Source organism: Schistocerca cancellata, chromosome 4 (assembly GCF_023864275.1).
Source record: "Schistocerca cancellata isolate TAMUIC-IGC-003103 chromosome 4, iqSchCanc2.1, whole genome shotgun sequence".
Lineage (NCBI taxonomy): Eukaryota > Metazoa > Arthropoda > Insecta > Orthoptera > Acrididae > Schistocerca > Schistocerca cancellata.
In genome coordinates this window covers 747,243,579-747,271,463 of record NC_064629.1, presented here as the reverse complement: position 1 = coordinate 747,271,463, position 27,885 = coordinate 747,243,579, and the positions used below count along the sequence as shown (strand labels likewise).

Sequence of the window (27,885 nt, the reverse complement as noted above, 5' to 3'; positions counted from 1 at the left end):
AGTTCTAAGTATAGGGGACTGATGACCTCAGGTGTTAAGTCCCATAGTGCTCAGAGCCATTTGAACCATTTTTTGAAACCCCCAACCTGACATTGGTCTTATCAAACACTGTTGTACACTGAACAACACATCTGATTGCTCATATACCACACCTGGTTACAGTGTGGCATTGGAACCCTCTCCCATCTCCCCTGAAAATCTTGAGTTTGGTGAGAGATTGATCTGTAATGCAGCTTGAGGTCTAGTTTAGCTTGAAAGGTGACAATGTGGCCATGAGTTTCTGAAGCCAATGAATGAGAAAACCAAATAAAGGTTGTGGTAACAAATTAACTGGTAGTGCAGCCTAATGTTTATGTTCACCCGATACTGAAAACTATAACAGGGGTCCAATATAAAACTTTTAAGCCAAAACTCACCCCCTCCAAACAATGCATATTGGACCATACAAAATTACAACCAATGTCTCATTAGAATGTTGTCATATCTAATTGCTTCTGTATAAAAGTAAAACTGAGGACATACTATGTCCATGCCTTTGGACACCAGTCACCAGACTGCATATATTGGGTAACTGAGCCTGCAACAGTAATGCTAGGTTCAGCAGTCAACCAGGACTTTTGCATAATAACGGATACAGCACACAAAAAAAAAAAAAAAAAAAAAAACTATGCAGTTCTTATGATATCGAATGTTGCACTTCTTTGGCTGATGAGACTGAATTTCCAAATGTTAGTTTTCACAAAATTCTGCTCTTGGGGCTTGTCAACGCTTTCTTCACTTCGGCAGTGAAAAGAATGTAAGTCTGTCTGTAGCCCTACATAATGAACACCAACATATTTGTCTTGCATTTCATCAAATTTAAAACCTAAAGCTGGTCAACATTAACATAAATGGATGTACTAAAAATGCAGGAAAGAATGTGAAGGCTTGGAACCCTTAATCATGGTACTTGTCATTTTAGTAACAACAGATTTACATGAACTTGCTCCCATGTTTCTAAACAATAATGTGCTCTTGTAAAATATCCATTAGGTTCAGTGCCGATAATACTGTACAAAAATACGTGAAAGAGTGAAAATATTCAGCCCATGAGCTTATATTTTACCTTTCATTGTAGAAATTAATCGCATAAGGTACAACAACAGTTTTTCTATAGTTTCAAGAATCATAGCAGCAATATGTATACTCATTGCTTATACATATCTGAAAGTCCAAATAATTAGGATAAAAGCAGTTTTGAAACTATATCTGAAACATATCATCCTTTGTTCTCTTCGCCCTGCTAATGCTTAATCTGGTCACATTATCAGTGGGTAACAATGGTATTCTCGCCTTTTACTCGCTAATTTTCATAACAGAAAGTGAGAAAAATTGTTTGTCAAATAAAATGACGCAATGAGGCATCTAATATGAGAGGTAGGCCGCAGATTGAACTGTAGCTTAATGCTACTTAATTTAGACATCTACGAACGCTCTAGACCACACCTTCCTGCCGCACGCCTACAGAATCCATTCCTCGTCTTTAAAAGGACAGTGGCTTGATTCAACAGATGCCGCGTATGACGTAACGCCTGACGTCATAGCTAAAACGAATATCTCCCAAACCTTGCTACAACGTTTGGCCTGTCATCCCGTACTGTTGTTCTCGACGCCTTAGGAAAAAAAAGTTAATCTAGCACTCATCTCAATAGTTCACTCATAGATTTTCACTTTTACTACAAACTGCAATAACAGCACTAGGAATAAGGGTTGTTCCTCGGGAGAAACTTTCCAACTTGTCGATAAGGGGTATTGCCTTGCCGAGTGCTGATGAGAAAGTTTATTAACGAAAGTTTACTGAATAACGTCGAATATTATACGATTGTAAGCAAAACGTACACTATATGGTCTCCCCAACAATACTGCTTTCCGCTGTTTATATATAATCAGCTCGCGTGATGAGCGTTTTTACAATAACCGGCAAGGTTGCTTTTATGTGAAGAGATTAATAAGCGTATATACCAAAATCAATAATTCGTCTTTTGGCAACAAAATAGGTTAAAACAATGTCCCGGCATGATTCTTACAACAATGTTAGCTAATACAGCAGCTAGGATGTGACCAGTGAAAAAGAAGACTTTAAATAGTGAAGTTATTGTTGCTTGGTTTGTAGATATAGAAAGCATCATTGAACACCACTGTCCAGCGAACGCTTCCGATAACAATCACACCTTTTCCGTCCATAAACAGTGGAATTCTAATATGAAACCTTTTAAAATTTATCATCACATGCTTGACGCGCCAAACCCGTACTCACTAATACGTCAATGTGCCAACAAACATTGTTGCAACGTACGTTCATCATAGACCTTATGTCAACAAAGAGATGGTACAATCTGAACGCTTCCATGGGATCTTATTAGATACACGCTTTTGTTGAAACTAGTAAGGTAAACAAATATAGGCATTTAGTTAAAATTTTAAAGCTCACTACGAACAACTATTTGTAAACAGTTATTTTTGTGGCACTATCTACGTTTATGTCCCTGGAAGTTTAGTAAACAATTTTCAAGAGCACTTCCTGACATAACTTCTTGAAGTATGTGGGTGGAGACTCTGAGAATCGGTTAATGAACTACACATCACAGTTTGTCAATAGTGTTAGAGATGTAAATTTTACATACCTGAATGAATTGTATAGTTATCGCGGATTTCCCAACTCCACCACCCCCTACGACAACGAGCTTGTATGTCTGTGCGTAACTTTGTCGCTCCGTCTGCTTCGACATTTCGAAGTTTTAACACTCGCTTCTCTGAGAGCAGTACCAGCGCTGTATTTTAGCTAACTCTTTCACAGCATGACGTAGTAGTTTACATATCCATCACACGCGCACAACACATTATTACTACAATTTTAGGCAGAATTCTTCAAACCCTCGATGAAAAAAAACTCTCTGTGTATCATCAAAGCTTCACGGGTCGTCGACAGGGAGTGCGCGCGTCGAATGTTCTTACATAAATTGACCAATAGATGGTGGGCGCGAGGCTATTATTCCATTCGAAATTCTTTCTTGTGGCTCGAAAACACGGTCGATACATGTCTCGATGTACGTCTAATATCTATGGGATAAGCAAGTCGCTCAGAGATGAGTATCTGTGCAAGCGGCTATGGTATATAATATTATACGAAAGTCTGAAGATCCGTCGTGAGCTGTGACAGCTAGTCTTGGCTGCATTTAAATTCGGTTATCACAGGCAAAGCGCTGCTAGTGGTGAGTGAAGTCAGACTATTTTCTTTTTTAAAAAAGTAATGTTTATTGCGTATATATGTTTCAATGATGTTAATCGTTCCCTAAAGTATTACCTGTTTTAAATTGCCTCGATTTGTAGCATATTGAATACAGCTGAAATTACGCGGTGGGTTCCATAGAGTGGATATACTACTTGAAGGCAGAAAAAAAAACTCGCGCAACGTGACATGCTAACCTTTTTCATTTCTCTCCTTTAAGCCGGGTTGCAACTTTTAGTGTTTTTCAGCAGCTTCGTAGAGAGCCGATTATATTTCCTCTGTTAGTCTGTCTTGCAGCGATCTTCAACCTTGCTTGTTAGGAGTGCGCTGTTTTCAACACAGGCAGGTAACAGAATCTGACTACCTACTGTATCCGCACGTAGCTACTTTGAAAATACTGAATTCAATAGTTAATATCTTTCCGAAATATGAATCGTTTATTACTCTTCGATTCCGAACATTTGAATGTGTTCCCTAATTTTGAGTTAAGATAGTGACAAAAACCGCGCCAGCCGCCTTAGTGAATTGCCTCTTTGTTATAACAGTTTCACTGACAATTACATACCACCTTACCTCATTCAAATATTTGCACATGATTTTCACCAGCGTATTTTTCCCGCCGTGTACAACTTTTTCTAAACTCGTGTAAATGATACTGATATGCTTGGCCTGAATAGAAAATTGCATTGACTTCAGTTTTATATCTTTGAAACACAAGTGTAGTAAAGCTTTTACCTAAACCACCCCATGAAAGTGCGTCTGTGATTCCTTAAATGAGCCTCTTCCTGACTGATTTATTAGTCCTTGTTCAATCTGAGTACTTCCTCGGTTCTTGGTACGCTGTGAGTTATTAGGGTTTAATACGAGGTAAAGATATAGTGTTTCATCCTCACCTTTATCTGAATCAGACCTTTTCCAGGAACTCCTCAGAAATCTTATTGATTTTGGAATAATAGTTAACAAACTTCACAGTTCTGTGTGCCTGTCTTTTCTGTTATTTGTATTCAATATTTCCTATTCAGAGTGCACTGAAATGTATCATAGTATAAATACTGGAAAGAGGTAACGTTGTAGGCCATAGTTTCAAGAAAGGGAAGAAAAATTTGACATTGACCAGTGAGATTTTATTAGCATGATTTTTTTCACCTTGTGAAACTGTTTAATATGGAAATATTTAGTATATACCTTAAGTAGTGTATGAGGCTTTATGGTAGAATTGTATTTACAGAGGGTTATGTTAGAACGAACAAGTGCTTTATGATACAGTTTCTATATTAGGTAATTTTGTATCAAGGTATGCATAAATTTTGTGGCCATTATGTTCTTTCCTTTCTCCCTATTTGTTGTGTTTAGATTTTACAAGTTAAAGCAGTGGGGGAAAATCTGTGTGTGTTACTTATGTTGTAGGTGTATCCAGAGAGGTGACAAGATGGCAGACACAGAAGTAACAAGATTTCCGTAAGTTACTAATTGAATGTCTTTCTCTAGTGTTCATGGGAGAGAGAGAGAGAGAGAGAGAGAGAGAGAGAGAGAGAGAGAGAGAGAGAGTGCACATTGTCACCTAGATGAATGAATTCCTTAATGTATTTTTAACATCTCAAAGTTATTGGTCGCACATTGAGAAAAACTTAATTTTTGAACTGCAGTTGTCCACAAAGGAGTGATTTCTCAGCCTTAAATATTTTGTGTATTAAACTATATAGTATAGTTACTTTTCATAGAGTATTAATGGTGAGAAGCTTACACTTAATAAAAGAAGAAATAGCCTACACTGTTTTTCATTTTTTGGCTTACAAGATTTTTTTTTTTTTCCTTTGGGGGGAGGGGGGGGGGGAATTCGGTCAGAATTTCCGCCCCCCCACTTGCAATATCTAAGGTAATGTAATAAACTACATCAATTATAAAATTTAAACATACCTATGATTACTTATTTCTTTCACTAAAAATTAGCCATTGTTTTGTTCTCATCGTATTTGTTTTTACTGAGAAATTTTTTCACTCCAGCTAGGCATTAGGTTAAAAATTTGCTCAGTCACAGTTCTGAGGTCTAGGGGAGACACCTTCTTCAGTACATCTTTAACTGGCATCCAAACTTCACTCTTCTCAACTTTTTTGAATGAGGTCTGTGGTCCTGGTTGGTGGTAAAATCTAACATAAACACCTTCATTTTGACAACCAGTATTATCACCTTAGGCAATGCACCACTGATTATCTTAAACACCAGCCGGTATATCTTTATATTGAAGTTTAGTGGTACAAGCTTTCCATAGTGAAGAAGTTCACTATCAGGGGATATTTACGTGATCTTAAACTTAAGTCAGTTGTGTGACTGATATAAAACAACAAAAAAAGATAAAGTGCCTTTAATCTTCTGGCAAGTGTTGAATCTTGTCTCCAAGACATTGATGTAGAGCATTTGTTATTCTTCAGTTTACAAATACATAGGTAATTTCTTTTATCTGCTCTTCACAGAATTTAAACAATTTCTTGAATTGTCAAGATGTGGTTCTCACAGGTCTGCTGGAGATGCTATAGTGACAGCTCACTTTGTGCCCCTCTGGTGTCATTACATTAGGAATAGTTTTCAGAAAAGTCTGCGAGAAGTAAGCATTCATCAACTGTCAAGGTTTGCTTTTTGTCTTTCATAAATATACTGTGAGCTTTATCAATTAAATGATGCATTTTAGATTTTCGAGGTTAGCTACCAACACACACAAAAAAAAATTCATAATTATCACCAGTTTTATTCTGTCTTTTCACCATTGTTTATATTTTATATTGTATTTCAAATCATCTGCTTCAGATTCCTGAAACATGTCAAGTGAAGCTCGTTTGCCTGGGCAGTTGTGACATTTTCTCATTATTGTAAAATTGTAACTGTCAATATTGCATACCGGAACTTCCAAAATGTCTTTATAATCAGCTCTAAGATTGGCCCCATCCATCAACAATTTAACATTCTGGTGATACAAACAAATGCAAATGTTATGGGTGCCAGATGCCCCTACAACAATACACCATTTCCGTCTCATCTCTAAAAAATTTCAACATTTTTTTTGTCTCTGTACCTTGTTACTGTTTTCTTTCACACTAACACAATCTTTTTTTGCTATTGTTGTCTTACTCATAAAACCTTATAAACTGCCCCCCCCCCCCCCCCGCCCCCCCCCCCCCCCCCCTTTTGGGTCCGGGGTTAGAATCAGCCCGAGGTATTCCTGCCTGTCTTAAGAGGCGACTAAAACGAGTCTCTAACTTTTCAGCCCTACGAGTTCTATTGCTTGACCTGCCACTTTCAAAATTCTACAGAAGTGCGGGCCATATGGGGAAGGACGCCTTACTGCTGCACGAGTGCCCTTAGGTCTCTTGTCATGGCTTTGCATCTCCACCTGCAATTCAACTATTTGGGCGAGGACACTTTCCAGGGTATGTCATCTTCTTCCGTTGTCTCCTGTCCTCTTTCTTGCCCATGACAATATTGGATTGTACCCAATATCCAGCGCGGTAGCCAGTCCATTGTTGTGGGGCCATCATGTACCTATTTGGTGGTACCCCCCTGACAACACAGGGATCGCACTGCTGATGCCTGAGCTGTAAACTCCCCATGTATGCCGATGGAGTAGGTGCCTATCTATTTGGGGCATCAGGACTCCTGGCAACGGCCATCATGCCTGTTGGCCTCTGCTGTGGCTGGGTGGCACCCATGGGACGATGTGGAGAGGCCCTGATTGGAGTGGGTCAGTCTTTAAGAAGGGCAAGATAGAATTCAGTGCTGACAGGTATGACCCTAAATGGTTTCCCTCCCTCGCTACACCATGGGAGGAACATAGAGCTACAGAATGTAGAGCCATATTCGCCTCGGTTTTTAGTCTGTAGCAGAACCGATGGGGACTCTTTTCTCCTGACAGAGCCTCAGTTTTTTGTTGAATGCCTCGAGGATAAGTTTGGAGAAGTGGCAGTGCTGTCCAAAATGTAAAACGGCACAGTCTTGATTCAGACAGCATCCCCATCCCAAACCCGTGCATTACTCGCCTGTGGCAAGCTGGGTGATATTCCTGTTTCCGTCACTCCACATAAAAGCCTCGATGTGGTCCGGGGGATTATTTTCCATTGTGACCTCTTTTTGCAATCTGACGATGAGCTCTGTGCCAATTTAGAATGGTGGGGTGTTCATTTCATCTGGTGCATTTACAGGGGACCCTAAGACAACAGGGTTGCTACCGGTGCCTTCATCTTGGCCTTTAAGGGTGATTCATTGCCTGAAAAGGTGAAGATGATGCTTTACCGCTGTGACTTTAAATCGTACGTCCCTTCCCCTATGCAGTGCTTTAAATGCTGGAAGTTCAGGCACATGTCTTCCCGCTGCACTTCCAGCACCACATGTCAAGACTGTGGAAGTCCACTGCACCCAGATACTCCATGTGTGCCACTTCCAACTTGCATCGGCTGTGAAGAGCACCGCTTCCCCTGCTCGCCAGACTGCCCAGTACTCCAAAAGGAGCAGAAAATCGTGGGGTAAAAGACCCTAGACTGGTTGACTTACACAGAGGCTAAACATAAATTCAAAAGATTACACCCCATTCGGTTGATGTCTACATATGCTGCACTTACATCACCATCACCATCACCGTCCCAAGTGCCAGTGGTTCTCCACTCTGTGCCATGAACAGTGGGCCCTTAGAGACACCAGAATACATGCGCCCCCCTTGGTGGTAGGAGGAAAATCTTCCTCCATTGGTCCCAAAGCACCTACTTTGGGAGCAAGTGCCCCCCCCCACTCCCCCTGCTGGAGAAGCAATAGCCTCCTCTGGCACCTCTCCTGCGGAAGGGGTTCCTTGGGGCCCTGTCTCCCAAGGGACTAATGCCACGGCGGACACTAGCCAGTGGCTCAAGGAGCCAAAAGCTGCTGGATGAAGAGCTTAAAGGTCTTCCTCCATGCATGAAGCTGCTTCGGAGAAATCCTTCCAGCAAGCCCCGAAAGAAAAGCGAGAGAGCAAGCAAACTAAGTAGTAGTCGGCTAAGAAACAGGACCCTCTGGTGGTCCCAACACCACCACTCCCTATCAATTCTGCATCTGAAGATGCAGTGGAGATCTTAGTGTCCCCTACAGACATGGATCTCACTAATGCCTCGTCCACCATAGAAATGGCTACAAATACTCAGTCTGAGGCAGCAGGTGACCCTGAGGCATAACCTGCCTCCTTGTGCACTTCATGCCTTCCCAGCCTCACGATAACATAATCTTCCAGTGGAATTGCAGCGGTTTCTTCCACCACCTGGCTCGGCTACGGCAACCATTAAGCTTTACACCTGATTTCTGCATTGCCCTCCAGGAAACCTGGTTCCCAGCAATGCAGACCCCTTTCCTCTGTGGCTATAAGGGATATTACAGGAACTGTAGCAACTATAATAGTGTCAGATGGGGTTTGCGTCTATGTAATGAACTCAGTACGCAGTGAACTTGTGCCCCTTCAAACCCCTCTTGAAGCTGTGGCTGTCAGGATTTGGAAGATGCAGGAAATACTGTCTGCAATGTATGTCTTCCTCCAGATGGTGCAGTACCACTGAATGCATTGGCTCCACTGATTGATCAACTCTCTAACCCCTTCCTACTTTTGGGAGATTTTAACATTCATAATCTCTTGTGGGGTGGCACAGTTCTTACTTTCTGAGGCAAAGAAGTTGAAAATTCACTGTCACAACTTGACGTGTGCCTCTTAAATATTGGGGCCACCAGACATTTCAGTGTGGCGCATGGCACATATTCAGCCATTGATCTCTCTGCTTGCAGTCCTGGCCTTCTCCCATCTATCCACTGGACAGCACATGATGAACTGTGTGGAGAGCACATGATGACCTGTGTGGTAGTGACCACTTCCCCATCTTCCTGTCACTGCCCCGGCATCTGGCCCATGGATGCCTGCCTAGAAGGGCTTTAAACAAGGCAGACTGGGAAACTTTCACCTTTACTGTCGCCATGGAATCTCCCCCACATGGTAACATCGATGTGCTAGTTGAGCAGGTAACTACAACGATCGTTACTGCGGAGGAAAACATGATCCCTCATTCTTTAGGATGCCCCCGTGAAAGGACTCTGTATTGAGTGTGTGTCTATTTTCAGTAGCCGTTAATGGTCTAGCAGCAGCTGTAGGGCCATCCGTCTCGCCCTCTCTGTATGCAGATGCCTTCTGCATTTTGTACTGCTCCACCATTACTGATGTTCCCAGAATGAGATTTTGCACTCTGGTGCGGAGTGTGCGCTGATATGAAACTTCCTGGCAGATTAAAACTGTGTGCCAGACAGAGACTCGAACTCAGGGAAACGTTCCCCAGGCTCTGCTTAAGCCATGTCTACGTAATATCCTTTCTTCTAGAAGTGCTAGTTCTGCAAGATTGACAGAACTGAAGCTACGAGGACGGGTCGTGAGTCATGTTTGGGTAGCTCAATGGTAGAGCACTTGTCCACGAAAGGCAAAGGTCCCAAGTTCTAATCTCAGTCCAGCACACAGTTCTAATCTGCCAGGAAGTTTCATTACTGGTGTTGTTGACCGGTGCCTACAGGAAGCTATCCACAAGGCGCAGTCATCAGCCTTAGCCCACGACTTTCAGATTTCGGCTGCAAAGTCGTGTGTTATGCACTTCTTTTGGCATTGTACCATCCATCTGAAATTGAAACTTTACCTTCCTGATGATCCCCTCACTGTAGTGGAGATGTATCGATTTTTAGGACTGGTTTTCGACACCCGATTGACTTGGCTTCCTCACCTTCGTCAGCTTAAGCGGAAGTGCTGGCAGCACCTCATGCCCCTCCGCTGCCTGAGCAACACCAACAGGGGTGCAGATCGCTCTACGCTGCTGCTGCTGCTGTGCAGAACCCTTGTTCAATCCTGCCTAGACAATGGGAGTGTGGTTTATGGTTTAGTGGCACCCTCAGCATTGCGTTTACTAGAACCCCCACCCCCCCGCGGCAGTTCATCTCCCACATCGGCAGCACAGGTCAGGGCTTACAATTGCAGTCCACGTCCGATCCCTTCTATCTGAACTGGAGTCCTTGGCTTTATCACTTATACTCGTGGTCCTATCGCGTACACCTCCATGGTGTACACCTAGGCAGCGGCTTTGCCTTGACCTTTCACATGGCCTAAAGGACAGTTCACCCCACAGCTCTCCGCTGTCACTTCATCTCGATTCTTCACATTTACTGAGGCTATGAAGTAATTTACGCTGATGGCTGATGGTCACATCGGCTTCGCATATGTCCATAGAGGACATATTGAACAGCATTCCTTGCCCGATGGCTGCAGTGCTTTCACCGCAGAGCTGGTGGCTATATCTCGTGCTCTTGAGCACATCCGTTCATGCCCTGGGGAGTTGTTTCTTCTGTGTACAGACTCCTTGAGCAGCCTACAAGCTATCAACCAGTGCTACCCTTGTCATCCTTTAGTAGTGACCATCCAGGAGTCAATCTATGCCCTGGAACGATACGGTCGTTCAGTGGTGTTTGTGTGAACTCCAGGACACATCGGAATCACAACAAACTTGCTGACAGGCTGGCCAAACAGGCTACACGGAAACTGCTTACAAAGAACTGCATTCCAATAACTTACCCGCATTCGTTTTTACTTCACCAGGTTTTTCGGCTTTGGGAGACGAAATGGCATAGGCTCAGTACACACAACAAACTGTTTGCCATTAAGGAGACTATGAATGTGTGGCAGTCCTCCAGGCTCCGCATGAGCCACGCTTGGGCGACCCACAGCTACCTCCTGTGCCGTGAAGACCCACCTCGGTATTGTTGCGGCACCCAGTTGACCAGTGGCCCATATTCTGGTGCACTGTCCCACTTTGACTGCCCCTGCAATGATATCTTCGGTTACCGGACTCGTTGCTGATAATTTTATCTGACGATGCCTCATCGGCTAATTTAGTTTTGCAATTTTATTCATGAGGGGTGGGTTTTATGATTTGATCTAAATTTTAGCACATGTCCTTTGTCCCTCTGTGTCCTCCACCCTATGCTTTTAGAGTGGACGTTTTAATGTGTTGCAATGTGGCTGGCTTCTCCTTTTTATTCTCATGGTCAGCCAGCCATGGTAATCTGTTTTGTTGTTTTAATCTCTGTACCTGTTCCTGTGGTTTTCTTCTCCCCTTTGGTCCATGTGAGTGTTTGTTGCCTTTCCATTGTTCTTTCAGTTTTTCCTTTCTCTCCGTTTTGTGTTGTTAGTCTTCCTTGTTTTATTCGGAGCAAGGAACCGATGACCTAGCCGTTTGGTCCCTTCCCCCAGGATCTTTTATACCAACCAACCTTATAACCTTTTCTACTGTGTTTTCACCTATCTAATTGGATGAATTTTTCTTTTGTAATACAGGTAAAATTTTCTGTTCTTTTACTAAATGCCTTGTCGGTTCAACCAAAGGTTCTTAATGTTGAATTCGTCTCTTAACTTTTGCTCAATTAAAAGAATTTGCAGTAAACTGATGATCGTAATTTTATCCTCATTGTTTGAAAACTGTCATTTACTTTTAAGATTTTATATGAAATGATAATGTGCGGTTGGTGAATTTTTGAACTCCCATCTGGTGTAATACAAACTTGCTTCTGAAATGAAACTCCTAAATTCTTTTTGATTGTACTTGCATTTTCCTCAACCTTTGCATTCAGGATAAAAGGTCTTTGTTGTTTGCTTAACTTTCTAATTTTACTAGCAGGTGATACACCAAATATTATGCTAGCTAAATCTTTTTAAAGTTTCTAATAAGTCACAATCTTCTTCATCTGGACTGTCACTATCCCTTTCTTTGTTAATTACAAATATCTTAGACCAACATGTTGAACGCAAAGATTTTCCTGGTATTATATTGATAAAAGGTCTTTAATTGTTAGAATAATGATCAACCACTATTTCTCTTCGACCTTTTGTTATGGGCTTCTTAAATTTCTTAAAAGGGTCCAAGCAAGACTGGCCAAAAAAGTGATGAAATTTCTTTTAAGTCTTAATTTCACAGTGCTTGTGTGCGCCAACTCTTTAGTAAAACACAATCACCTCCTCCTCCTTCCATAGACACCTTTGACATTCTATATTAACAAGAACACCAATAGAACACAAAGACCCCATTTTTTCAACTGCACACTTCGCGTTAACTAAGGGTGAGTGGACGGATGTTGATGGAAAGGGGTGGGGGAGTGTCAGGGGGTCGGCCACATTGGCTGAGAGGCTTGTCTGTGAGCCTGAAGAGTCTTGCAGATGCTGTCTGCTAGCCTGCTGAGACTTTCAGCAGAGGTTTGTCTTGAAAATAAGGATTAGTTGCTTTAATCTGACATAATTAAATGATATAATTAATATACTTTACTCAATTTGCCTGGATATCTTGGGTGTTAAACATATTTTCAACTTGTGTATCTAATTTTGTTCCATAACTTCTAATAGAATCTCAAAGCTGAAATTTATACTAAAATTTGATATTGTAAAGATCTATCTAGTGTGTAATTTTCAGATTTTTATCTGGTTCCCCAACAAACATATTGCAGACCAAAAATGGAAAAAAATTCAAAAATTCTGTTTCTTAAAAAAATGTATATTTTTAAGTGTGCATCTCACCATTGTTAGTCCATTAAAAGTGACTATACTATATGGTGTAATAGCACAAAAAATATTAAGGCTGCTATTAAAATGTATTAAGGGAAACTTCACTTAGGTGCTAATAGTTTTAAACTTGAATGCCAGTGTGTGCTGAACTAAATATTCTTCATATGAAAGGCCTAGGGCAAGCCATTACTGAACAATTAAAGAAAGATGTAGATGAAGGGGGGGGGGGGGGGAATATACACTTTATTTTTGACAATGGTGGATAGCTGGTTGGTAGTTATACCAACGTAAAAAGCTGTGTAGGTGTTAGCAGGCATATGATTGCTGTGGCAAGGGGTTGTGAGTGGGAGTGGCATAAGGATGGACTAGGCTGATGTGCAGATCAGGTGGGTGATGGAACACCACTTTATGTGGGGGGTGGGAAGGATCTCCATCATTTCAGGGCAGAATGAGAGATGAAAGCCTTTATGAATGGCTGGCCTTCCACATCAAAGATACTAACCACTTGCTTCACTTACTTCCCACCATCCAACCTCCACCCCCCCCCTCCTCTCCCCCCTTTACTTCCTCAATCCCTACTCAAGACTGGTGATGCCACCTCCCTATACATAAACATCCCTCATGCGTATGGTCTTGCTGTTATCGAGCACAACCTCTCCTGACAACCTTCAGATTCCAAACCCAACACCTCATTCTGTATACACTGTACCAGCTACATCCTGACTCCCAGTCACTTTCACTTTGAAGGAAAGGTTTACAGACAAATTTGTAGCAAAGTTATGGGCAACTGTGTCGTGCCCTCCTATGCCAACTTGTTTATGGTTCATCTGGAGGAAACCATCTTAGCCTACAAAAACTCCCAACCCCTGTTCAGGTTCATTGATGACACCTTCATGATCTTGATTCAGGGCTTCACAACCTTGCAACCTCTACACCCCCCCCCCCCCCCCATCAGGCTTCACCCAGTCCTCCTCTACCCAGTGCGCCACCTTCCTGGAGGCTGACCACCTGTTTGACAGCTCCATCCACGCTTCTGTCCACATTAAATCTACTAACCACCAGCAGTTCATACAGTTTTACAGCTGCCAACCATTCCACACACAAAAAAAATCCACCCCAAACGGCCTAGCCACCCATGAACAATGTATCTGCAGTGACAAGAACTCCGTTGCCCAGCATGTTGAAAGCCTCACAAAGGCAATACCCAACAAACTTAGTCCAAAGATAGATTTCCTGTGCCATGGCCTCCCACACCTCCAATCCTCACACCACCCCAAGAATCAGCCACAGAGGAGCAACCACCTCCCCCCCCCCCCCCCCAAAAAAAAAAAAAAACCACCCAATATTGCTCTGGGCTGGAATAACTGAACCATGACCTTTGCCAGAGCTTTGATTCTCTCATTATGCCATGAAATGAGGGACATTCTACAGAAGATCATTCCCACATCTCTCGGAAATGGCATTCGGTCGCCCACACAACCTACACACCATCGTAATCCATCCCTAAGCTGCTCTCGATCACATTCCCTTGCTGCCACAGGGATCATATCATTCAGGGAGACAAAGGTGTAAGATCCGCAAAAATTAACCCAATGGGCACCTCCTATAGTACTCCTGTCACAAGCTTACACTACCCCCATCGGAGGCTGGGCCACCTGGGAAAGCAGCCGTGTCACAAAGTCTGATGCGAACACTGCATGGCCTTCTATGTTGGTATGGCTACCAAACCTCTGTCCAGTAGAGTAAATGGGCACTGCCAAACCATTGTCAAGAAGAAAGTTGACCACACAGTGGCACAACATGTTCAGTTTCAATGGCTGCTTCACAACCCAAGCCATTTTGCTCCTTCCCTCCATCCCTAGTTTCTCTGATCTACACAGATGGCAATTACACTTAAAACACATCCTCCACTCCCGTAATTGTACTGGCCCCAATCTCGGGTAACCCAGTTGTCGCCGCACCCTCCACCCGACAGGTTCTCCTTCCTCTATCCTGTCAACCCCTCCTAACACACATCATCTTTAACCTGTTCCATTTCCCACCGGCTGCTACAATCGTGCTGGCCCATATACCTGCCAACACCCTCTCCCACATTCCTAGTTGGCAAACCAGCTGCTTCCCTTAGTTGGTAGCCACCCACACCCAGTCTCTTGCCCCACTTCCCTCTCCCAACCCCACCCCGGCTTCTGCAAAACAGAATTGGCACTGTTAGTCTAGTCAGCACCATGTAAGAGCGTTGAGGCATGGGCATACACATTTAGTTCTTTCCTTTTGTGTTTGTGTTTTACTCTAGGTCATCGAAGGATAACTAATTAAGATAGCAAGTTTCCTTTCTTTTTTGAGGCATCAACAACTAAATGCTTCTGCTTTTAGGCATGTGGTCTCTTCAAATCCAAAAGTATATATAAAATTGGGTTTCAGTATAGAGGAACATGTCTTGAATGATATGGCTGGGGTCGGAATGGAGAATTTATTGAAATCTGGCCTCTCTCTCTTTTTTTTTTTTTTTTTTTTTTTTTTTTTTTTTTTTTTTTTTTTTTTTTTTTTTTCTGTGAATGTACATAGTAGTCTCTATTACAACACTTATACTTGGCACACCCAAATCCTGGTTGCCTATTCTAAGTAACTACTCCACTGAACTCTTCCAGAAGCAACCTTCTGCACTACCTATTTCTAACCAGTAGCTAAGGTCCTAATTACAATCAATGTAAAATATATCAGCCCGTTTGATCATGCAGGCACGGCAATTTTTACATGCTAGTGTTAGAGGTCGTATTGAGAGAACCTCCTGTGAGGCAAAAGTCGCATATTAAATTAACTGCCACTGACAACTTGTTTTCAGGGGTTGCTGTGAGTTGTTGATTGTAATAGTGGGTAGACCAGCCATTTCAGTGCTGGACAGCAAAAACCAGTGAAATGCCATACCATCCAGTATATCATGGTTATTTTAGGTCAAAGGTGCTACCACTTTGTTAGACTACTGCTCACCACACTTTACAGCAGGGCACAGAGATCAATGTGGATGTTGGAATACAGGAAAAAACATGGAGGACTGAGGATGTTTCCTTCATGTACTGTGGTCACTTTAGTCACACTTTTCAACAAGTATCGCATTTATATGTAAGTCAGTCACTGTCCTATTACCTTCCACTTTCAACAACAGATGCGCCGAAATACCGTTAACGATGCAGTATTCACGAGGGAACTATCCAATCCATCATATTCAAACACACTCGCTCACTCACTTAAGAGCCAACGAAACTGATAGGACACCTGCCTAATATTGTGTAGGGCCCCCGGCGAGCCAGCAGAAGTGCCACAACACGACGTGGCACGGAGTCAGACTAATGTCTGAAGTAGCGCTGGAGGGAATTGACACAAAGAATCCTGCAGGGCTGTCCATAAATCCGTAAGAGTGCGAGGGGGTGGAGATCTCTTCTGAATAGCACGTTGCGAGGCTTCCCAGATATGCACAATAATGTTCCTGCTTGGGGAGTTTGGTGGCCAGCGGAAGTGTTTAAACTCAGTTTCCTGGAGCAATTCTGGACGTTTGGAGTGTCGCATTGCCCTGCTGGAATTGCCAATTCCATCGGAACGCACAGTGTACATGAATGGATGCAGGTAATCAGACAGTATGCTTACGTACGTGTCACCTGTCAGTCAAAAACAGTCAGATGTCTGTGTTGACGGGCCTAAGCGAGGCGTAAAGCTTTGCGTCGTGGAGTCACCAGTGGGCCTTCGGTTCCGAAAGCCCATGTCGATGACGTTTTGTTGAATGGTTAGCACGCTGACACTTGTTGATGGCCCTGCATTGAAATCGCAAGTAATTTGCGGAAATGTTGCACTTCTGTCAAGTCTGAACGATTCTTTTCGGTTGTCGTTGGTCCCGTTCTTTTAGGATCTTTTTCCGGCCTCTGACATGTCGGAGATTTGATTTCCTGATACTCCCGGTACACTCATGAAATGGCCGTACAGGAAAATCCCCACGTCATCGCTACCTCTGAGATGAGATGCTGTGTCGCATCACTCGTACGCAGACTGTAACACCACGTTCAAACTCACTTCAGTCTTGATAATGTACCATTGTAGCAGCACTAACCGATCCAACAGCTGCGCCAGACATTCGCCTTACATAGGCGTTGCCGACCGCAGGGCCGTATTCTGCCTGTTTACATATCTATGTTTGAATACGCATGCATATAACAGTTTCTTTGGTTCTTCTATTTAATTATTTATTTTAATGTTGAAATTTGTCAAATTCATAGCTTATTTGGCGGCGGGAGAAATGTAGCTACAGCGGACGAAACGTGCGCAACACGGTGGACACACATCCTTAGTTGAAGACACATCATTAAATCAGATAACACGGCGCGACGGGATCGTAATTTGTAAAGCGAACTCCAGTTTCCGTTGATAGTTTATGTCAAAACTCTTCAGTTACTATTCGCTCGAATTTGCAAGTCATGTAATACCCACAATAATTAGTAGTTTCTTTTGTGGTATCGGTAAGTGTTAACAATGGAGATAAAACTGAATTTTGTGATTTGTTCGTATATGCTTGTTAATAGTATCTGGGTTTGTGCAGGTTCCAGATTTTCACAGTGATGTGGAATTCAATGTCTTAAACCTTGCAAATATAATATTAAGAATGTGGTATACAATCGAAATCGTCTACTTTTCCAGAAGACCTATATATGTTTTATTTACTAGTTAATTTCTTTGACATTCATTCAAATGATGTCGATATTTCTTAAAAACTACCGCAACATAGAACAAACAGGAAGTAATTCACGTGAATTGTGGTTTGATCGATGACTGTTGTACTAATTAAAGTCCAGAACAAAAATGCGGTAACCTCCAAACACGAAGAAAACTTGTACCGTTAATAGCTTTCAGTGAGAAAGAATAGGCTATGAACTTTCAGATAAACGTAGGAGGGAGAAAACGGTGATACATAAGCAGTGTACAAAGCTGGTTTCGTTTCGTAAAATCTGAAGATGAATTGTATAAATGGAAAAGATTTGCGCGTAGTTCTAAATACGCGCCAAATTGAAACTCACAGAAGTGTGGAAGGAAAAATTATCGGAAAGACTCAGGACTGCTCATGAGTCAGTTACCGAGTTAGATCTAGGAGAATGGGCACTTTGAATTGCAAGTGAGACGAATGTTATTGATTTCCAGGCTTTTTCTACCTGGTTTAACACATTCAGGAAACAATACGGAAAAGAAAGTCGGAAAGTTACGAAGTTTTCCGCAAGTAAATGCGTAAAGGAGATGTCATTAATAGGTATCACTATAAAGAAATTAGTGTGTGACATGTAGACGAAGATTCTTGTTACCCCCGTAATATACTGTGCACATAGGCAGTCAGTCAGGTTTCATGCAAGAAGTTCGTGCAAACCGTACTTCATCATTCCAAGCTTGGTAGTCGATGAATGCTGTGACACATTGGCATGCAGCAATTTCAGTGATAAGTGGCTTAAAATGTTCCAGCAGTTGTATATCTATCTTTAAGAAACTCGAGACAAATTAGAACCAAAAATTTGAAAATCGACTGTTTAGTTGCAAAAATCTTGTAACCGATGAAGCAAAATCTGGAAAAATGGGAAAGAATAAGTATCAGTATTACACCTGGTATGCCTTCTTACCGGATTTTGATTTCCAATTCGTTGCTTTTATTGGACTCTTGGGCTGGACATAATACTTCTGTCTTTAGGAAGACGACAAAAGGAAAGTTAATATAATTGGATTCCTCCCGGAATTCAGCCTCTCTGTAAAGAAAAGTTTCCACAGTGTGTGGCCTTATTTAGAAAATTATATTGTCCAATAATTTCCGACAGTATTGTTAAACGTCTGTCATTTGTGCATTGTCAGTTTGCACTGTTTACAAAACGATCATGTCCTTTACTTATTCCATCCCAGTTCTGTCTAAATAAAACTAATAATGGCTGTGAAGTGCCCGAATGCATTAATTTTTCTTTTATCAAGTGTGCCTGATGGAAGGAAAATAGTTGTTTTCGCCACCCAACACAAACTTCACATTTTTGTTAAGTCTACAAGGAATTAACAAGTACTGTTTCATTGTTAGTAAAATACACGTTATTTAAAAATTAGCACGATAAATGTGCTACAGGAATTGTTATAAAAATATTTCATGTGTACAAATTAAAATCCAGATCGATAGGAATCTTCCGTAATGTAACTTCCAACATTGCCTTGATTTTGTTTCTTCTACTAGTCACTTTGGTTACATTTGCAACAGTTTAGCTGTCTACATGAACTGCAAGGGTTTTTCAAAAAATTAATGGTCAGACATTTTTCGTGTGGCCCAATTCCTTAAAATTTGCGTGTTTGCACTGTGTACATCGCGCTACCTTCTGTTGTCACGACCACGACTGCTTGTTTGCCCACTCGTGCGCTACGCAGGAAGGGCTGTACAAACCGCTGCTATAGGTAAATGTACGACAAAAATTGAATAATATTTTTAAAAATACTTGCAGTCCATCTTAGCAGCTGAAATTGTGGCAGTGCAGTTTTTCGGTGAATTCTTCCAGCATGAAAAACTTCATGATAGATTTCGACATGTATGATACGACAGCTTCCTTGTCAGCTGTGCTGGTTGCTACAGGTTCTGCACCGTGTCCCGTACTCTGAAACTCATAACTGAGTATGGCTTTGCGCCCAACGTAAGTCGCGCCTTAAGAATTTTGCTAACGTAGTCGCTGACAGTGGCAGGCGGAGAAAGAAATTTTTCGAAGCTTAAACTGATAAAGGGTCCGATGTCAACTGTGGGGGGGCTGGCATCGGTATCGACTGAACATGAACTTGCTGAATGTTTGGATTTCAACGAAGTCATACAGGAGTTCGCAAAATAAAAGCTTGAAATTTTAGCACGGGAAGGCAAAATCCCTAGATCCGGTCCTGGGAATGTTAACAGACTGAACAGGTACAAGAGTTGCATTGTCCCATTCATAACTGGGCACAAAGTACACTCCACTGAACTGCACTGAGAGTGCAGGTTTCCTTCTACCTTCGTTGCACAGTCGGCTGCTGTTAGTGGCAAATTCCTGTGCTCAGGAGGACTGAGTTGCGAAAACCTGTTTTTTGTAGTGAAATACCAAGCCGAATCTCCTTGTGTATAAACTTACTGTGTATAAGCAGACAATAGTTGTATGGGGGTTGCATCTAATTCTCCATGAGGCATTGTGTATGGTCCACCAGAATACTTGAACGTCGACAAAACACTCTTAACAGGTACTCTTTACCAGTACTATAGCAAATTTAGTTGCACACATCATTAAGCTATACAGTGCTTTTAGAAGGCTGTTGCAGCTATTTTCTCAGGATTTCCATATATCCTAGTTTCTACTTTGTCATTCACATGGTTCAAAGGACTTACCGTTTGCGAGCGAACCGCGCTCACAAACATAGAAAAGATGTTGCGTTGAGAGCAGGATTTTTTAAGTTTCATTGGATACTGCTAACCTCAACTTAATAAGCCTGTAGCAGTTCAGTTAAAATTTATGTTACGAACTGACAGCGTCATGTTAGCGAAGTGGAATTTCCGAACAAATGTAATTAGATAATAGTCCTTGAGCGACACTCGTGGGGACCGAAATATCGGAGATTGCTATTCCTTATCTCTGGCGCGGGGCAGTTACTGTATGTTGACGTGTCCGAAGTCGACCGCATTTCAGCAGACAGGTCGTCAATCGGAGACAGCACTCCGAATTGATTTGTGTAAACTGATAACCAGCTGCGAAATAACTATAGAGTGCTCTCTACAATTGAAGGAAACACAATTTCAGTGTGCGCTACATAAAATAGTGAGTAATGCCGTGAAAACTTGGAGAGATTTATTGGCTGCCAGTCTGTTCCTCTTCCTCCCCCCCCCCCCCCCCCCATCCTCTGCGTGCCTTATGATGGTGACTAACAGAATAATTCCCCGACTTCCATGAGTGTTGGAATTCTGTGGACTGGGAATGATGACGCGACTGCTTGGCCTTTCCGGAAATAATCTATTACGACTGAAAGTCTTACATACCTAACTAGATGAGTCATCGGTCAAACTTTCATTTCCAGCCAGTTGCATCCGAGAAACATTAAGTAAGTGTGCAGGACTTGTCTATATTGCTGACTGATAACCCTGTCGCGACGCTTTATGCACTAAGGCTTACCAGGAAAAGAGGTTCCACTACTAAGCTAGTAATGTGACAGTAGTGAGCGTTTCACACCAGTCGAAGCCAATGGGTAGTTGGTTGGTTCCCTGGTTCGATCCTACTTTCTCGCTCTCGCGTTGCGACATAAATTCCAAGAAAATTTGTACCGAGTGAGGTGGTGGTGGTGGTGGTGGTGGTGGTGGTGGTGGTGGTGGTGGTGCGATAGTTCAGTCGTGTTATAACGGACCTACACTTTCAGATAACTGAAATAATTGATGATGACATATGTTCCTAATTTCCCTGTTGTATGGGGTGAAAAAGCGTCGGTCCCGAAGAACCAAACTAAATAAAAAAAAGTAGAATCAGTTATAACCGAATTGTTATTGCGCGACTACTTCTACGCAATTACGAACAAAAGAATTTTCACAGATGATAAAAACTGTAGTTACTGAAATTTCACACAATGAAGTTAAATAATTTTTAGACTGAAATGGTATTAGAAAACGATGGCCAGCTCACGGTGTGAGCGAACAATATTGTATACTCGTTAATCAATTTGGAATAGTACTTATGTTATAATTAATGCGAGACAATCAGGGGTGAGGGTAGGGGAGGGCACAACAACGCTGATTAGATTCAAAATCACAGTTAACATGAAATAAATCTAATCGTGAAATCAGTAAAACAAATTTCGCTAGGTATATGAACTTGACTGCTCAGTGTTGGGCACACGGTTTGCGTAATAAATAGCTTCGTGCAGCCTACCATAATGCCTATTGTTAACTTTTCTATTATTGTAATTGTCCTTAATACCTACTGTTAAGAAAAATGTCCTATTAGCGCATAACTTTCATTAAATTACTACTAATTAAGTTTAGCATAACACGCTTACGTATTTTGGAAATTAGAGCACAAATTATTGATCACACAAAGAAATTAAACATCCTGGTCTATGATATTCTTTAAAAACTCAATGAAGTTACTTTTTCTTACTCACTGAATATTAATACTGTTTTTAGTGAAGATTTCGGTGAGCAACGAAGTCCATTATCTTTAACTATCAGTCACAATTATTTTTTTAGTTTTGGTAACATTCACTTTTTTACACAGATTATCAAAATTAAATTAGCCCAGCAATTTGATTCTTCATCATCAACAGCAACACTCGGTTTTAATTAATAATGACAGGATAGGACCCTAGCTGGTCCTTCTTTAGGTTTAAGCAGTTATAACACAGCGTTAACGTTAAGTTCATAATTATTCGCAAAATGGAAATACTACGCTGCCTAGCCTTGATAAACTTCTAAATATTAAAGTTGGTGTGGTCATGCTTAGTGAGTGGCTGCTGGTGCTGCGTAAGGTAATAATCCCTGACAATTCGTAGCAACAGGCTCTTCTTATCTGTATAGTTTCGTTTTCCTTCTGTCAAGAAAAATGCATACTTCAGTAACTGGTGAGCCATTGGCCGCTGGAATAGTATCATGTGCCTCCGCGATGTTTTCAGATCGCAAGAAGGGACAGAGGATAGTGAATAAGGAAGCAAGGAATATTATAAAATCATGTGATTAAGAAGTAAGGCAGGAAAGTAAAACAAGGTTATTTTCTCGCTGCCTAGTATGCTAGCGTATCTGTACTATCTGTTACAAAAATTTAGAAAGGGATAATCTAAACAGGTGTGATCCCGTTGTGCTCCTAGTAAAAGGCGTCAAAGATCTGAAGCATAGAAGTCTCACTGTGGTTACTTGGATATGGATGTAATAATGTAATACGACACACTGTACTACTTCGTTGCTCACATGCATGTGAACATCACATTTCCACTGCTAGCTAGAAACAGTCGTAGAAATATCGAAAGGCAGTCGCAAATAACAATGTTTTAATTGGTTCGCCGTGATGAGAAAAGCATTTCAATTGTTGCATGCACATTATCAGCATTAATAAACTAATTATGCAACAGGCTACATAAATGAAGAAAATGGTCGGTATTATTATGAAAGTAGGAATATCCTAAGAGTGTCATGATTGGATATATTTAATTTGTTGAAATGTAATGCTGACAAAGGCAGATCTATACTACTGGCCATTAAAATTGCTACACCAAGAAGAAATGCAGATGATAAACGGGTATTCATTGGACAAATATATTGTACTAGAACTGACATTTGATTACATTTTCACGCAATTTGGATGCATAGATCCTGAGAAATCAGTGCCCAGAACAACCAGCTCTGGCCGTAATAACGGGCTTGGGCATTGAGTCAAACGGAGCTCGGATGGCGTGTACAGGTACAGTTGCCCATGCAGCTTCAACACGATACCACAATTCATCAAGAGTAGTGACAGGCGTATTGTGACGAGCCAGTTGCTCGGCCACCATTGACCAGACGTTTTCAGTTGGTAAGAGATCTGGAGAATGTGCTGGCCAGGGCAGCAGCCGAACATTTTCTGTATCCAGAAAGGCCCGTACAGGACCTGCAACATGCGGTCGTGTATCATCCTGGATCTGGCGACGATGATTTGTTTTCCGCAGTATCCGTTAATTAATCCAGGCAAATGTTATGACTGGTCATTTGTACAGACCGTGCCTGATTTCTTTTCTTACCCTTTTCAATTTGAGCTAGTGCTTCCGTCAACGTTGAACTATAACTTGCTGTCGACGAGAGGTTAAAGTTTAACGAACATTCTTTACCTTGTGCTTTTTACCTATGAAGTGTAACATAATACACACAAGTGGGCGTTGATCCTGTCGAAGTGGTCTCGAGGTAAGTGGTTAACGACCTGCATTTTGTTGATATCCTTCACTTCTCACCACGAGCGAAATTCCTTCCATAATATACGACGCAAGTTAAAGTTGTCCGCGAATTTTAAACGTTCATAGGCTAGAGAGCTATTTCAAATAACCCACGTAGCTTCTGTTGCCCGATCTAGTGTTTTTTAGGCATTGAAGAAAGCCGGCCGGAGTGGCCGAGCGGTTCTAGGCGCTACAGTCTGGAACCGCGCGATCGCTTCGGTCGCAGGTTCGAATCCTGCCTCGGGCATGGATGTGTGTGATGTACTTAGGTTAATTAGGTTTAAGTAGTTCTGTGTCTAGGGGACTGATAACCTCAGAAGTCTCATAGTGCTCAGAGCCATTTGAACCATACGGACCGGCACGAAAAGCGCAACACCCAATAAATGATGTGTTATCATTGTGTAATTATCCATTTAGTCAAAGTGAAACACTTAAACCAATTTTTTGAGACAGGGTATGTTATTGGCATTGCTTTCAGAGCAAACAGTGAAGTGTTTGTTTACTGCACTAGTCTCAATTATTGTTTACTGCGCAACATGGAAAATATCACTAAATGTGAGCGCACAATGTTTTCCCGCTCGTGTAACGCTTATTGTTGTACCCTGAATTATTCTTTCAATCACATGTGCTTTTAGGATATTTCTGTGATTGTCGTATCAGTTTTCTGGAGTAAACATGCCGTTAAACCCTGAACAGGCTGTGAAGCTTTGGAAGATGGCCGTAGCATGCATTACGTTACAGAAGTGTTAAGGACTACACGTTCCACGATTTCCAGAACCGTCCGAAGGTACAGGGAAACTAGAGGTCCATGAAGAGCAACATCAGAGAGAATAGCCGCTTCTTAAAACTTAAAATTCCCCGCAACCGTCACACCACCGCTGTTGAAGCACGGAATAGACTCTACGAGGTTCGAGGGATAAGTGTTAGTGAGAGAAGCGTTCGAAGAAGACTGGAAGAAGCCAATCTTCAGTCCAGATGACCTGCTGCAGGTCCGGAAATCACCAGACAGCACAGCACAGATAGACTACGTTTTGCAAGGGAACATCTGGGCTGGACACCATAACAGGATCAAGTGTAGTTCACCGATGAGTCGCGATTTAGCCTCTGATCACCTGACGGAAGAGAGAGGCCCTGGAGAAGCCTAGGGGCAAGGTATCCCCTTGCTCATTCTCATCCAGGACGCAGTTTCAGGGTGATTTCGTGATAGTGTGGACAGGAATAAATACAGCTGCAAGGACGGATTTGGTGTTTGCGGAGCATGGGAGCATGTTGTGCCTTTCGCTCCATGTACTGGTGGTGATTTTACACAACTGCACGTCCACATGTTGCGACAACTGTGCAAAAGCTCTTGGGTGAAACAGGGATTCATGCTATGGGTTGGCTTGCTCTAAGCCCTGATTTGAATCCTGTTCAGCACATTTGGGACAGTCTAGGAAGAAGAGCCTGTCAGCACTATCCAGAGACCCTACAGGACCCACGAAACACCCTCCTAGAAGAAAGGAATATGATTCATCAACAGGACATTACCGTGTTAACCAGGAGCATATCTGAAAGATTGAATGCCGTCATTATTGCAAAAGCGGGCAATACACGATTTTGAAAATGCGAACAGAGGTCTCTGAGATCGTCTCGAAGGTCTGTGAAGTAAAGTGTGAAGTGTATAACATCAAAACCGACGTGCCTCACCTTTATGAACTTACTCAAAATTTACGTGAAGTGTGCATCTCTGGCTCAATTAGTTAAATTTGTTTATAATAGTATTTTTTCATTTTGAGCTCTTAGATGGGACCGTACCAAAATATTCCTTAATAAGATAGTGGACAAGTGTCATAAATTTGTTTTTTGTAGAAAACACTTATCTCTCTCGCTTACGTCATCACTCATCGGTTTGGAAACCTGTCTTACAATCCGACATGCCGAAAACAATCCTGATTTTTCTTTTTTTTTGCTGCACAAAAAGCCACTTATAACAGCTGTTTTTACAGCCCTTCCTGACAGTGGGCGAATTAACAGACGTACCGCGAAGTCCAGAATGCATACACGCAAATTTTAAGCACTTAAGCAACACCAATAATGTCGCAGATCTTTTTTTTTTTTTAATTTTCAGTTCATATTGACAGCTAAACTGTTGAAGATGTTATTGTAACATAAGTGACTAGTATAAGAAACAAAATAAAGACAATGTTTTGAAGTTACATTACGGACAACTTCTATCAATCGGTACTTTAATTTGTAGACATTAAATATTTTATAATAGTTACTGTAGCACATTTATCTTGACTATGTTTGCATAATCTGTACTTTACTGATAATGAAACAGTCCCTGGTTTATTCGTTGTAGTCGTAACGAAAATGCGAAGTGTGTATTGCATGACGAAAAACAACCATTTTCCTTACATCAGGCACACTTGATAAAATAAACGTTAAGGCATTCGAGCACTTCCCTGTAACCACTAGTTTTGTTTAGACAGAACTGGGTTGGAGTAAGAAGTGGGGGTCGTCGCCGTTCTGCATATAGTTCTGTGTACCAGGCATACTTTATCAAATTCGTGAAAGACGGTGATGTAAACCGACAATGCACAAATGGATAACGGTTAATAATACTTTCGGAAATTGTATAATAATTTTCTAAATAATGCATACACTGTGGAAAAATTTCGCTATTCATAATGTCTCACTTTTAGTTCAGCAAGGAATCCGAATTATACTAAGTCTTTTTGTGTTCCTTCTAAAGACAGATGTGTCGTTATGTCCAGGCCAAGAGTCCAACAAAAGCAATGAATTTTTCTGCAATCGGTAAGAAGACGTTTTGGTTACAATATTGAAAATTATTCTTTCATGTTTGCAGATTTTGCTACAGTGATTAAGATTTTTGACCTGGCTGCCTTTATACACAACATTTTATGGGTTAATAGGAAGCTTTGTCTTCACGTCAGATAGGAATTTCCTCTATAATATTACCTAGTAATGATACATCTACACGTTTACTTGAAGTAAACTTAGTTATTTTGCGACTTCCTTCTTCGTGTAATTTCCTGAGCATGTGTAACCGGAGGGCACAGTCTCAGAGGTCACCCTCCGTAATAGTGCATTGACTGTCATGAGCAGTTCTAAATATTTCTAATAGTTTCTCTTTCACACTTTTGCGAGTATAATTTTGGCGCATATTTCGTATTTTCTGTAAATCTTTCTTATACACTTCATGTTCAGATTTTACGGGAAAAAAAACTGGCTTTGCACACTGCTTGTCTTCAATCAATCTCTATGGTTAGTTTAACCAAAAAATTTACGGCCTTTTCTTTGTCACTAAGGCTATTACTGCACATGTTTTCTTTGGACTTGGAAGGTATTGTATTCTTGTTCAGGGCTTTAATTAGCGCAACAATCATTGTTCGAACCACAGTTAACGCAATCGTAAGTTACTTCCTGTTTGCTCTGTTTCGATAGTTTCTAACGAAATGTCGACATCATTTGAATGAATATGGAAGAAAATGGCTAATAAATAACACACATGTACGTCTTCAGGAGAACTAAGTGATTTAGATTGCATTACATATTCCTCATATTATCTTGGCAAGGTTTAAAACGTTATTACATTCCACATCACTATAAAAAAAATCTGGATCCTGCACGTCAACAGATGCTATTAGTAAGCACGTACGAAGAAAATTCAGTTTCATATCCATTGCTAAGTGTTAGTGATACTGGAAAGGGACTGCTAATTATTAAGAATATTGAGTTGCGAGTTCTTGTGAATACTCTGCCACAATTGTCCAAGTTACTACCAACGAAAACTGTAATTAGCTTCACAAATTACTATCGCCTCGTGCCGTGTTGTGTGTTTATCGATGTACCTACGACAAAGGATATGCGCCTGCCGTGTTGAGCATGCGCTGTCTTCAACTACTGTATGGGTGTACATTGCTCCAGCCGCCTGGCGATCTAAGGATTTAGCAATTGTCAGCATTTTTTAAAAGTACTTGCAGTGTGCCTTAGCAGCTAAAATTGTGACAGTCTTTCTTTCGGTGTATTCTTCCTGTATAAAAAGCTTAAGGGCAAGTTTGGACATGTCGGATTGGACTG

General features: G+C 41.5%; 2 protein-coding genes across 2 annotated transcripts in view; one reads left to right on the top strand and one right to left on the bottom strand.

Annotated features, from left to right (window-relative positions):
- LOC126184086 (ras-like protein 2) overlaps nt 1–2,989 on the bottom strand; it is a 75,036-nt gene extending 72,047 nt beyond the window's left edge. The window contains exon 1 of the mRNA XM_049926442.1: nt 2,664–2,989. Coding sequence (XP_049782399.1) covers nt 2,664–2,768 — 105 coding nt within the window. The 5' untranslated portion in view covers nt 2,769–2,989. The remainder of the gene's footprint in view (nt 1–2,663) is intronic.
- Nucleotides 2,990–3,099: 110 nt separating this feature from the next.
- LOC126184085 (mitochondrial glutamate carrier 1-like) overlaps nt 3,100–27,885 on the top strand; it is a 185,246-nt gene continuing 160,460 nt past the window's right edge. The window contains exons 1-2 of the mRNA XM_049926440.1: nt 3,100–3,251; nt 4,676–4,726. Of these exons, the coding sequence (XP_049782397.1) occupies nt 4,698–4,726 (29 nt within the window). The 5' untranslated portion in view covers nt 3,100–3,251; nt 4,676–4,697. The remainder of the gene's footprint in view (nt 3,252–4,675; nt 4,727–27,885) is intronic.